The 12,883-nt window shown below is 38.1% G+C and overlaps 1 protein-coding gene across 1 annotated transcript; it reads left to right on the top strand.

The window, feature by feature from the left end:
* Positions 1 to 12,252: 12,252 nt before the first annotated feature.
* Positions 12,253 to 12,644, top strand: MT1HL1 (metallothionein 1H like 1). Its single transcript, XM_045087400.1, has one exon. It carries the CDS (start codon positions 12,287 to 12,289, stop codon positions 12,470 to 12,472), a length of 186 nt encoding a protein of 61 aa, XP_044943335.1. The 5' UTR covers positions 12,253 to 12,286; the 3' UTR covers positions 12,473 to 12,644.
* The last annotated feature ends 239 nt before the right edge of the window (positions 12,645 to 12,883 follow it).

Below are 12,883 nucleotides of genomic sequence, written 5' to 3'. Positions count from 1 at the left end.
TTTTGCATACCAGCCCAGTATTTTCTCTGTCCCAGATCAACCCAGAGCCAGGTAGTAGACAACTACAGGCCATCTCTATAACCTGTAGCCTGCTGAAATTATTCAAACTACCCAGTCCTAAGACTGTCCTGGTCCTAAATCTTCCCGTTTCCTCCTTCCCCTGGAGAACGCAATGAAGACTCTGGCCTCCTACCCTTGACCAAACCCATGCTTTCCTACGGAGCCCTGGATGAGCTGGTGGGCACTCTCCTCTCAGACACACCAAGCAATAAAGACTCCCTCCAGTGGCATTGACCTCTGTGTGTCATCACTTAGTCTCCCCTATAAGTTGAAATCTCATAGGTACAGCTAGCCTAAATAGTGTGTTAGACAGTTTGGTCAACACTGGTTAGGGTAAAAAGGAGCATGGACTTTGGAGTCACCTTGGATTCAAAACAAACCCTGCTTCTTACTGTCTAAAATATCATGAGTTAGCTTCTGTGAGTAACCATTCCCTCCTTTGTAAGATGGAAAAGATAGTAATAATCCCTCAGAAAGTACTCTGGAAATTGAATAAGATAGAATGTGTAGAACACAGTTTCTGGGAAAGCTGGGAGTTCCGTGTCTAAGTATATACATAAATTCAGTATGTAAATAGAGAAAAGCACATACAGAAGAGCGAGTAAAGTTTCATATTAGCCATTGATCATCCCTGAGATATGAAAAAGTCATATTCATTTGCCCTTAAATAAAGTCAACCAGTTTTTTAAAGACAGTTTTAAGATTGCTGTCTGTGTCTTCGGTTTTGTTTAGTTTGGCAGTGGAATGAAATAGAAGTCAGGTCTTTTTAAGATCAGTTTCATTTTTTATGCATTCTACCAACTAAGCTGGTCTCTAATCCTGTGTTGGTTCACTGGAAGGAGGACCCCACAGTGTAGCAAATTGAACAATTCAAAGTATCCTATAAAGAAAACATTTTCTCCTTAACTCTACAGGTTATAAAATTTTATTCCTCTGAAGATGGATTTCAACTAATATATTTGTGACCTTTTGGTTGGTTAGGGATCTAAGCCATGCTCAGATCTATATGCAGCTGGTCATGTTTGTGCATTTTAATGATCAAAATTCAACTCAACTTCCAACAGGTGAAGCGTCTAAAAATGAAATATACCAAATAAAATACTATCATAAACCGTATAATGCCACTCTTAATTAGGAGACCTCATGATGACGCAGGCAGTATATCTGCTTTTCTGGATATGGGTTTTATTTTAAAATCCCCCATGCCAAATCTGCCATGAGGAAAAGGATATTTTCCAATGAAAGTATGATCCCTTTTGTTGAATTTCTCTTTTTATATAGCTTCTTGGTAATGCTTTATGGCAGCCTGTACCTTATATGTCTTTATGTACTCTTTCTGATGCGACCAGGTATTGCCCTCTGGGGACACTATGACATTTCACTGGGGCATTTGAGTAATAATTTTTATGTGGTCTGCTAAGGAGATTGGCTTTACATAAGAGTTAACTCCTTACGCAGTCATTGATAATAGATTTAATTACATTGACTGCCATGCCTGAGCCTTATTGCTAAGATAAAATTCATGTTGTTACAGCATAATCTTTATTAAAATGTTAAAAGCAATGATGAGTCACACCAAGGACCTGGATTTATAAGGTATGAATGTCCAGGGGTAACATATATTCATTTCCTTGTTCAACAGATTCTCTTCCCTATAAGCAGTCCTGTGCATTTTTATTTCAGTATACCACATTAACCTTTTTCAATTTGGTTTGCAGTGAGAGGCACCTGCATATGTATAAACTTTTAAGCTTGGTATATTGCTTTTCTGGCAAACAAGTCTTTAGGTCACATTTGCGAGCGATCAGGCAGATACATTCACAAAGCCGTCCAGTGGATAATTCCCCTTAAGAAATGTGAGCAAAACGTTGTCATTCCTCATGCAGTGAGAGAAAATCATCTCTGTTCTATTGGTGGCACGCACCGGCAGCTTTGTATTAACAGTGTTCACAGTGCACCCACCTCATGAGAGGTTATGAGGATGCGTAAGAGCATCTTCACAAAGCGCTCTGTGTTCATATAATGCCTCTTCCCAGAATACTCCCAGACGTGCACCCATTGTCCCTGAAGTTAACCATCGCCATCCCTTCCCTCTCCAAGGGAGGCATACAAAGTGCAAAGCCGAACTGCAGAATCTCAGCCTAATCAGGGTGAAATCAGGGTGAACAGAAAGGTTATTGGTGTAAAAAAAAAAAAAAAAAAGTAAAATCCCAGGATTCCACTGTAGAGAAATACAGGAGAGCAAGTGAAATCACCCCCATCATCATCAGTGTTTATGATCAGAAACTTTTAGATTCTATACTTGGCAGTCATGTGAAGAAAGACACCATTTTAAAATGAGTTAATTGCCTCCATTAGAGCATGGAGTAGAATTAGAATCATAGAAATGTAGAATAACAGCATCTGGAAATTGGAGAAATCTTACAGCTTCTGCAGGATTATCCTCTGTATTCTCCTGGAAAGGTCAAAGACACTCCAAAAGTGTGTGGAAGAGCTGGTACTCAACAATCAAGGGCCCTCATCCTCTTGCTGCTAAATTTGGACTCAACAAAGCGATGAGAGAAACAACGAACAGATACTATGAACACAGAAGCAAGGACCCCAGATGTTACCCTTTTCTCACTGGTCAACTATACACAAAGACACAGACACGCACACGCACGCGTGCGCACACACACACACACAGAGAACAGCTTAGACACTGACCCTTCTGATGGTCTGTCCATACCATGATCTAGCTCAAATGAGTTTTTCATAATAAATTATATTTTTTGTCTTCTATGCAAAAGTGATTTACACATTTCACACCATTGTGTGTTATTTTATTTATTGTTTACTCTCTTTTTACCACCGTATTTTTTCAAAGTAATCTAGGTAAATATCCCTGGGTTTGTTGTCCTGCTGTTCACAGATTAATTTAGGAAGCCATTGCCAGGAGGTTAAAAGCAGAAGGATCCAACAGTGATGGGGAAGAATTAGTCAGCGGAAGGTCAGTAAACACCAAAAGGAAGAGAGAGGAATTATGACAAAGGACTCAAAGCAACAAGTTGATAAATGGATCAACTGTGTTTCTCTCCACCCTCTCCTCACTGTCCGCAGTAGAAAATGAAATTTCCTCTTCCATTGCATAGGTCTAGGGATGTTTTTCTTTTGACTAGAGAATGTGCAAGCATTTCCCAATTGGAGACACAGGGGCGAGTGTGTTTCAGAAGTAAGATGATTTTTCTTATGGTTTCTGGAATGGCTCTCATAGAACATGTGGGGTGCATGTTTCCACGTACCCCTTTCTGGTTTGCATTTTCAGATTCTCTCACTAGTATTATACATGGGTTGCCAGTGTCTCACTCACAGCGCGGATGTAAAAATCTAAATTTTAGAAGGGCCAATGACCACAACAGGAGCCAGTGCCATGTAAAGGCTGGGTAGCTATTTATAGTCAAAATGTCCCTCTCCGAGGTCTCAGCCACTTAAAAAGCCAAACTGCAAATTGATTGGTTTGATCTGCCATGGATTGGAGGGTTCTGAAGGTTTGCACATTAACCTCCAGAAATTTCAAATCAAACATGACGCAGTACATTTGTTTGCGTTATGAACTGTGGGTGGTTTTAGATGGGCTTTTTGTGATTTTTATAACACTATCCTCCTACTGGAGATTCTGCTACTGTTTCTATACTCTGGAGAAAGGGCTATGCTTTGGTGCTTTACTTAACTTTGGCTGTTTCATAAAGAAACAAAGCATTACACTTTGATGCATATTTGAGAAGATATTGAAATAACAATAGACTATTTTTTATTACAATAGACTATTTAACTGATAAATTATAATGGAATTACTTAGAAATTATATATTATATCCACATTTATACCAGATTAATACATCATGATTAAAGGTCTTATGATGAATGCCAAATGAATTAGTAATGATGGTCTTTATGCATAACCCTTTAAATTATACAAGAGTATATTTGTAGCAAATAATTCAAAATAAGAATGAGAAATTGAAGTTAAGTTGCATTTTTTTTAAATATTTTATTTATTGATTTGAGAGACAGAATGTACAAGCAGGGGGAGGGGCAGAAGAAGAAGCGACCCTCTAGTGAGCAGGGAGCCTGATTCAGGGCTCAATCCCAGGACCCTGAAATCATGTCCTGAGTGAGAGGCAGATGCTTAACCAACTGAGCCACCCAGGTGCCCTAGTTAAGTTGCATTTGTAATACAAAGATTGCATATTTTTATTTTTGGTCTTTTTAAGGCTCTATTTTTGTTTAATAATTTTTCATTGAATGGTACCTTTTATATAATAATGAAAGCCATTATATTATTATTTAAATAAGCAAATTCCAATAACTAGTTTATGGTGAGAAAAAATCCTCAATGTGGAAATAAACCGCTATTTGTGTGTATATGCATATATATGCATATACACCACATTCTCTTTACCGGTTCATCTATCAATGGATACTTGGGCTGTTTCCATAATTTGGCTTTTGTAAATAATGCTGAAATAACCACAGGGGTGCATATATCTTTTTCAAATTAGTGTTCATATTTGTTGGATAAATACGCAGTAGTGGAATTACTGGATCATCTAGTAATTCTCTTCTTGCTTTTCTGAGGAACCTCCATATTGGTTTCCAAAGCAGCTGCACCAGTGTGCATTCCCACCAACCTTGCATGAGAGTTCCTTTCCTCCACATCCTCACCAATGCTTGTTTCTTATGTTTTGATTTTATCCATTCTGACAAGTGTGAGGTGATATCTTATTATGCTTTCAATTTGCATTTCCCTGATAACAAGTGATGTTGAGCACCTTTCTGTGGGCCTTTTGACTACCTATGTCTTCTTTGGAAAAATGTCTCTTCATGTCTCCTGCCCATTTTTAAATTGGATTTTTGTGGGGGTTTTTTGTGGTGTTGAGTTGTTTAAGTTCTTTATATATTTTGGATACTAATCCTTTATTGGGTATGTTATTTGCAAATATCTTCTCCCATTCAGGACTGTTCTAGTTTTGTTGATTGTTTCCTTTGCTGTGCGGAAACTTTTTATTTTGATATACTCCTAATACTTTATTTTTGCTTTTGTTTCCCTTACCTCAGGAGACATATCTAGAAAAATGTTGCTATGGCCAATGTCAGAGATATTACTGCCTGTGCTCTCTTCTAGGAATTTTATGGTTTCAGGTCTCACATTTAGGTTTTTAATCGATTTTGAGTTTATCTTTGCATATAGTGTACAGAAGTGGTCCAGTTACATTCTTTTGCATGTAGCCATCCAGTTTTCCCAACACGATTTGTTGAAGACACTGTCTTTTTCCCATTGTGTATTCTTGCCACCTTGGTCAAAGAGTAATTGAACAAGGTAATATTAATTTAAATCAGTAAAATAATGCAGCTGTTAAACTTCGATTGCATTTAATACCACATCTTTCAATTTGTCCTATTCAAGGCTTGGGGAAAACCACATCAGAGAGGAGGAAAGGTCAAAATTCCCAACAAAGGCATAAAGATAATACATCTGAACCTCCCTCCTTCCCTACTATAAGTGGCAAAGTTGAGGATAGGGAATGGTGATGGTAAACCAACTTCCAAAGTGTGGAAGACCTGTCAAATCTTCATTTAATTATCAGGACACAGTTTTGATATGCACTCCAAGCTTCAGCCCTGTACAACAGCTTCTAGCCATCCGTAATATTTCATTGATGAGTAACTTCTTTCAAAACCAGTTTTTTCATCAAAAATCCACTTCGCCTAAGTCATACTCTGTGGAATGTAAATATTGAGGGATGATAATAAATCAACCTAATATGAACGGCACTTCAGTGCTAGATAGCTGTTTGTTACAGACAGTCCAGATATGTTAGTCCTGTCATATTCCTTATCCAGAGGGACACATGGCCCCAGGTTTTAAAAAAAAAATTGAAGATATCATTTATTTATTTGGGAGGGAGTGGCAGAGAAAGAAGGAGAGAAAGTCTTAAGCAGACTCCTTGGTTAGCACAGAGCCCAAGGCAGGGCTCTATCTCATGACCCTGAGATCAGGCCCTGAGTGAAACCAAGAGTCAGATACTTAACCAGCTGCACCACCCAGGAGCCCCTAGGATTTCAGAATTTTAATTAGAACAGTCTAGGTATACTTATACTGAGAATCCTCATTACTGATCATTTAAAAATGTGACATTTTTTTCAATGTCAGTTCAGTCCCAAATTTAGTGTTTGACCGTATCCAAAGATATTGTATTGTTCCTGTTTCTTTACTAATTTGTTAATTAACAATATGTGGTAATTTCACTTAGAGACCCCCAAATATTCACATAATTCAATGAATATACAGCATGCAGTAGAAATGTCCTGGATTTCACTGTTTTGAGTTTTATATAGCCAGTCAAGTAAAAATAACACTACTTAAAGATTATCATCAAGGCATGAGAGACCAAAATTCCCTGCCAATTTTTTGGCAATGTTTGGGTCTTTCAGTATTGTAAAGAAGCTTTGTCATAAAATAGTCCTCAGACTACTTGAGGGCAATTAGTGCTAAAATGTTTTCTATGGTTTGTCCCTAAAAACAAAATATGGGGAAAATTGGTAAAATGGCAGGATTTCAGGAGTAAAGTTGGTGATTTTAATTAAATAACATCATGAGCTCTAGAATCTCAGCAAAATAACTTTTTTCCCATTCATTTCTCTTAATTTGAAAATTTTAATCTACATGAGTGTACCTCAGATTTGGGGGAAAGTCATATGCATATACCACATATATATGACTCTTGCCATTATTTAGAAGAGACACTCCATTTTTGTAACTATTTGGTATAAAGACTCAGATGTCAGAAGGGAGTACCTGGTGTTTTATAACATTATTGAATCTTACAAACCTTTATTATCTGAAAAATCACAATTGATGTTTCTTCCAGTAAAATTCTCTGGCATGTCATGGGAATATCACTTCTATCATATTATCAAAAAATAAAGAGACTAAGGAGGGCACATATTGCCTGGAGCACTGGGTGTTGTGCATAACAGTGCTGGAACACTGAAAAGAAATAAAATAAAATAAAATGAAAAGAAAATTTTAAAAACCCGAATTTAAATGAATTGTCGACCATTTCTTAGGATGGTATCCATTTGATATTAAGACATAGGTAAGGGATGCTTGGGTGGGTCAGTGGGTTAAAGCCTCTGCCTTCAGCTCAGGTCATGATCCCAGGGTCCTGGGATCGAGCCCCACCATCGGGCTCTCTGCTCAGCCGGGAGCCTGCTTCCTCCTCTCTCTCTCTGTCTGAACTGCCTACTTGTGATCTCTGTCTGTCAAACAAATAAATAAAGATCTTAAAAAAAAAAAAAAAAGACATGGGTAATGTGAGCCTTTTGGCTTGCCTAATTACTAGAGAGTTGGTCAATTTGGCCTAACTTGAAACAATTCTGCCATTAAAAGATATGGGAGGGGGAAACTATGTTTGGAAATTTTAGTCTTAAGACTTGCAAAATTACCGTAAGTAGAAATCATTTTTCTCTGGTATCACATGATATCTGCTACTTATTCTAACATAACTATTCTCTGAAAAATGCCCTTGTCTTCACCCAAAGGTTTACTATCTTTATTCTTTTGGACTTCATTCAGTTGAAAACACTAATGGGTATTCAGTGTGGAGGCAAACCTGTCTTTCATGATTTTGAGGATTAAAAAAAAAAAAAAAACTTATAAGAAATGAATATGTTATTCCAGGGATTATAGTCTATAGTCTATCTGGCCAAGGAGAGATCATAGACACAATACATTGGAAATTATTCACACACATACACACACACATTAATGTAAAAAAAAAAAAACCCACCCCCTATATAGAATACAGAAGAAGAAGAGGAAGAAGGGAAGTTAGTAGGAATATGTGGATAGGTTACAAATGAATGCAAGGCTCTAGGCTGAGAATGGTCATCTCTGACCCATCTCGAAATCCTGAGAGGTAAACATCATGTGGAAACCAAGAAGCAGAAATGGACAAAACTCGCCCAAGGGAATTAATAAAGAACAGCTACTTAGAAGTGAAAATAAGCTTTGATTCAAATGGAAGCCTCTTAGGACTTGAGATGTTTCACCTCCAAAAGATGACCTCCCAAACTGAAAATGAGAAGGTCACATAAAAATACAGCAGTAGTCGGGCAGATGATATGAAATTTTTATAAAATTAGTTAGTATTTGCTCCCCAGTGGCTATTGTAAGAAAATCAATACTATTTAAATGTCTTTAAGGGGACAAGCTAAAGAAAACTTAAATCTCATCACAGCTAGAAAACCACTTGATTCCTCCTTCTCTGAGGCTGTTTGTCTCCCAAGGTCAAGGTTAGAGGAACTTGCTTGGCAACGGAAGCTTCCCCAGCAGAGCAAACAAATACATCTAGGTACTTCAATCCAGCCCCTTTCACTGACATTACAATCTATTCAATATATTTTATTTGGTATGTTTCAAAAACTTCATCTAGACAAATTCAATAAATGCAGAATTGTCTTGCACAGAAATTATACTTGTTTGCATAGCATATCCATTCGAAATTCTGGCTAAATGAGGTTTCCAGCAGCGTCTGCACTAGTAATAGTTTCAAATTCGTTTGGTATGTTTTGCTCCTGCTCTTCAGTATCTTCAGGAAGATAATCTCCATCCTAATCACACTTACAAGCTGATGACTCTGTGTTTCCCTGATTATGGGTGGTAACTGGACTGTATTTCTAATCTTAGGTGAACTGCAAGAAATCCATTGCCCAAACTGTTTATGTTGGTTTTCTTACTTTGGTGACTTGTGAATCCTTAAGCAATGTGAATTCCTATTCTCATCTCTGAACACACATTTTACATTGAGGCACAAAGCCAGTGTGATCTTTTGCTCAGTTAAATAGGTAATACAGTTAAGCCACAATATAAAAGTGATAAACCAGTTGGCCTGCCCTGTAACTGCCCCATTCTTATTTAAGAAGTACATATACTTCTCTTGTCTCTTGCTTTGTCCACTACCTCTCAAGTACATCTTTATTTTTATTATTGTTATTTTCAGTTAGCCAACATATAGCACATCATCAGTTTTTTTGTTTTGTTTTGTTTTTATTTATTTATTTGACAGACAGAGATCACAAGTAGGCAGAGAGGCAGGTGGAGAGAGAGGAAGGGAAGCAGGTACTCCGCTGAGCAGGAAGTCCAACATGGGACTCGATCCCAGGACCCTGAGATCATGACCTGAGCCGAAGGCAGAGGCTTAACCCACTGAGCCACCCAGGCACCCCACATCATCAGTTTTTGATGTAATTGTGTTAGTTGTGATACACATCGTTGGTTTCCGATGTAGTTGTGTGAGTTGTGTTTAACACCCAGGGCTCATCGCATCATGTGCCCTCCTTATGGCCCATCACCAAGTTAACCCATTCAAGCACATCTCAGTAAACTTTTAAAGAGTTCTGCGGTGTATAAGACTCCATGATCATCTTTTCATAAATCTGTTCATAGGACTAGTTTCTTCTGGTCTTTTCCCTGTTCTTCTTTGGATCTCCCTGACCCACTCTTTCCTCCTCGTTTTCATATGCCTTCCTCTCACTTCTACTATTCCATTCCCCACCCCCTTCCCAGGCAACTCATTGAATAGTTTAGGATTTACTCTTTCCTTGATTTTCTACCACATCTGGGGCTGGTTATTGGTGATTCCATTATAACGAATCTTCATTCAGCCCTAGATTACACTTCTCTGGGAATCTCTGCAACTCATCATTTGTCATGGTTCACACAGGGCCAGCCCTGGTTCCCGCCTTCCTTATCTCTAAGCTGGTTACCACCCACCTAACTCCAGCTCTGCTGCCTTTCGTCCGTCCTCTGCACAGCAGGCAGTGAGCTCTCTACACGGAATGATCAGTCTCTCACTAGCTTAAAGCCTTTAAAAATCAACCCTCATTTAGGCATTAAGATTGTGCAGATCAACCCTCATTTAGACATGTGAAGATTGTGCAGCTGCTGTGGAAAACAGTAAGGCAGTGCCTCAAAAAATTAAACATAGAATTACCATATCATCCAGCAATTGCCCTTCTAAGCCTATATCCAAAGGAAACAAGATCACTGTCTCAAAGACATACATGTATGTTTCATGTTCACTGCAGCATTAACCACTATAGCCAGAAGTTAGGAGCAACCCAAATGTCCAGCAACAGAAGCACAGATAAACAAATTCAGGTCTATACACACAATGGAATATGAGTCACCATTGAAAAGGAAGGAAAACATGGCACCTGCTACAGCATGGATAAATCTTGAAGACACTGTGCTAAGTGAAATAAGCCAATTAGAATGGAAGGACAAATACTGTGTGATTCTACTTCTGGGAGGAACCCGGATTATTCAAGTTCATACAGACACAAAGTAGAACGGTGCTTGCCAGAGGCTTGGTAAGGGAGGAATGAAGGGTTTTATTTACTGGGAAACAGAGTTTTGACTTCACAGGATGAAAAAATTCTGGAGACGGATGGTGGTGATGGTTGCACACCAGTGTAGATAGACTAATGCCACTAAACTGTGCACTTAAAAATGATTAAAATGGTAGCATATATTATGTATATTTTATGACAATAAAATAAATCAAACCTCACTGCCTTTACCAAAAGCCCAAATTCCTTACTAAGCCATAAACTACTCTGTGACCCCATTCCTCCAAGCCCTGCTCATAATGTCCTTCTGTCTAGAAAATCCCACTTTGCCAGCCTACCTCTGAGCTTTCCTTGACAATCCAGAGCAGAATATATATTGCTGTCTCGTGGAGACCAAAGGGTCTCTGTGATCATGAGCCCTACAACATCAGCACCATAAAATCTCTGAGAGGTTTATCCTAATATCTCTCCCAAGATGGGGTCAATTTCTTAAATGCAGAGCAATTTTTTGTCTGGCAGAAAACAAGGGTTGTCTCATACACATAAAATTAATGAATGAATATTAAGTCTTGTACCATATAGAACATTTTGTAAGAATCACCATATGTCCAGTTTACTATTTTTCCTTTAAAGAGAGGGGGTGGTTTAGCCTGGTGATGGGTATTAAGGAGGGCATGTATTGCATGGAGCACTCAGTGTTACACACAAACAATGAATCACGGAACAATACATAAAAAAAGAAGTTATGATGAAAAGGTAGTTCCCACAAGTGAAATGTTGGAAGGATTCTAAAATATTAGAATTAAGAATATTTTCATTTAAAGTTGATTGAGCTGGTATAAGCACTTTTTTTTTTTTTCCTAGCACCATATGGACATTTTCTTTTGGTAGATTTTGTTACTGATCAGTAAAGTATTAGGAGTAACCCAGAGTCTTTGACTGTTCCCAAAGAAATGGGCATTGTAAGATACCACTGTGTATTCCAAGTTTTCTTAATATTAGAGACAATCATTTTCCAATATCTCATCTTACAAGTGGTGGTGTCAGTTCATAGGAAAACTGATGGATTATTCCAATTATCATAAAAAGAAAGCAGTAACTATGAGTGGGAGATTTGACAATTTCTTTTTAAGCCCGTTATTTTATGCAACTATCAAACTTCCTCACCATGATATTCTACAGTAGGGTTGTTCTCATAAACACTAAACCCATCACTGAGGGTTTGTTGAGCATCTATTACATGCTCTTTCCTATACTTGACTTCAGGGAGAGAAGTGAGGGTTATATAAACATAAAAGATAGAGCCCATGTTCTCACAGTTTATCATCTAAATGTGGCAATCACTATCAAACACATATATGAAAGGCATAAAAAGATTAAACTCTGGGCTTTTGATATCCCAGACGAACACTGAACAGTATCCATAAAACAAAATATGTGGATTTTGCCAAACAATAGAGAAAATCAAACTAAGATGGATTAGGATACCATCTGCTTGAATTATTTTAAGTTAATATTAGTCCACAAGCAATCAAGTGTTATATTCAAAATCTACCTTGCCCCATTAAAAGATGTATCTCTCTGTAAATAAGAAAACAAAAAAATATCATATTATGTATGGAAAATTAGATAGCTATGGGTCATGCTAATAAATAGCCATTTGGCCTTAATCTGTTATCTCTTGAAAGGAAAATTACCCTTTCCACTCTGTATCTCAAAATAGCTAAGCACTAGCATAGAACTTAAGATTACTAAAGTGACCACGCTTCTGCCAAGTGCCTGGTTTTTGTTGTGCTACTGTCTACGGAGTCCAGTTGTTGGTTATTAAAGCTATGGATCCCAACTGCTCCTGCGGTACAGGTGGTTCCTGCACGTGCGCTGGCTCCTGCAAATGCAAAGAATGCAAATGCAGTTCCTGCAAAAAGAGCTGTTGCTCCTGTTGCCCGGTGGGCTGTGCCAAGTGCGCCCAGGGCTGCATTTGCAAAGGGGCGTCGGACAAGTGCAATTGCTGTGCCTGATCCTAGGGAGCCTGTTTCTGATGTAAATAGAGCGATGTGTGCAAACCTACAGTGTTTCTTGGTGCTTTTTGTTTTGGATACAACCCTGACCAGTTTGCTACATTCCTTGTTGTTTATCCTTATAAAATACGTGAATTACATAATAAAAGCTGTGGACTTAAAAAAAAAAAAAGATTACTAAAGTGGATATTATCTATTGAGGACCTTAAAGGTCCCTTGAAAACCACCCACATTTTAATGCATGTTCCCTATATTGGAGCAGGCTGCAGGGTCCACAGATGACCACAATTGTTCCACTCAGCACCTCCGGCTTTCTCCCCTTCCTTTAAAAAGAAATAAAAGTTCCTGGCAGAGGAAATAGTTACCCACTGTCCTTTGGCAATACCCCAATTAACATGACTTTAAATGACT

The sequence above is a fragment of the Mustela putorius genome, unplaced genomic scaffold (genome assembly GCF_011764305.1).
Source record: "Mustela putorius furo isolate JIRA1106 unplaced genomic scaffold, ASM1176430v1.1 tig00001130_pilon_pilon_pilon, whole genome shotgun sequence".
In the NCBI taxonomy this organism is placed as follows: domain Eukaryota; kingdom Metazoa; phylum Chordata; class Mammalia; order Carnivora; family Mustelidae; genus Mustela; species Mustela putorius.
This window is presented reverse-complemented; position numbering and strand designations above follow the sequence as displayed.

What these genes read in the sequence shown, in the direction of transcription:
- MT1HL1 (XM_045087400.1), top strand. Translation starts at nt 12,287, where the DNA reads ATGGATCCCAACTGCTCCTGCGGTACAGGTGGTTCCTGCACGTGCGCT.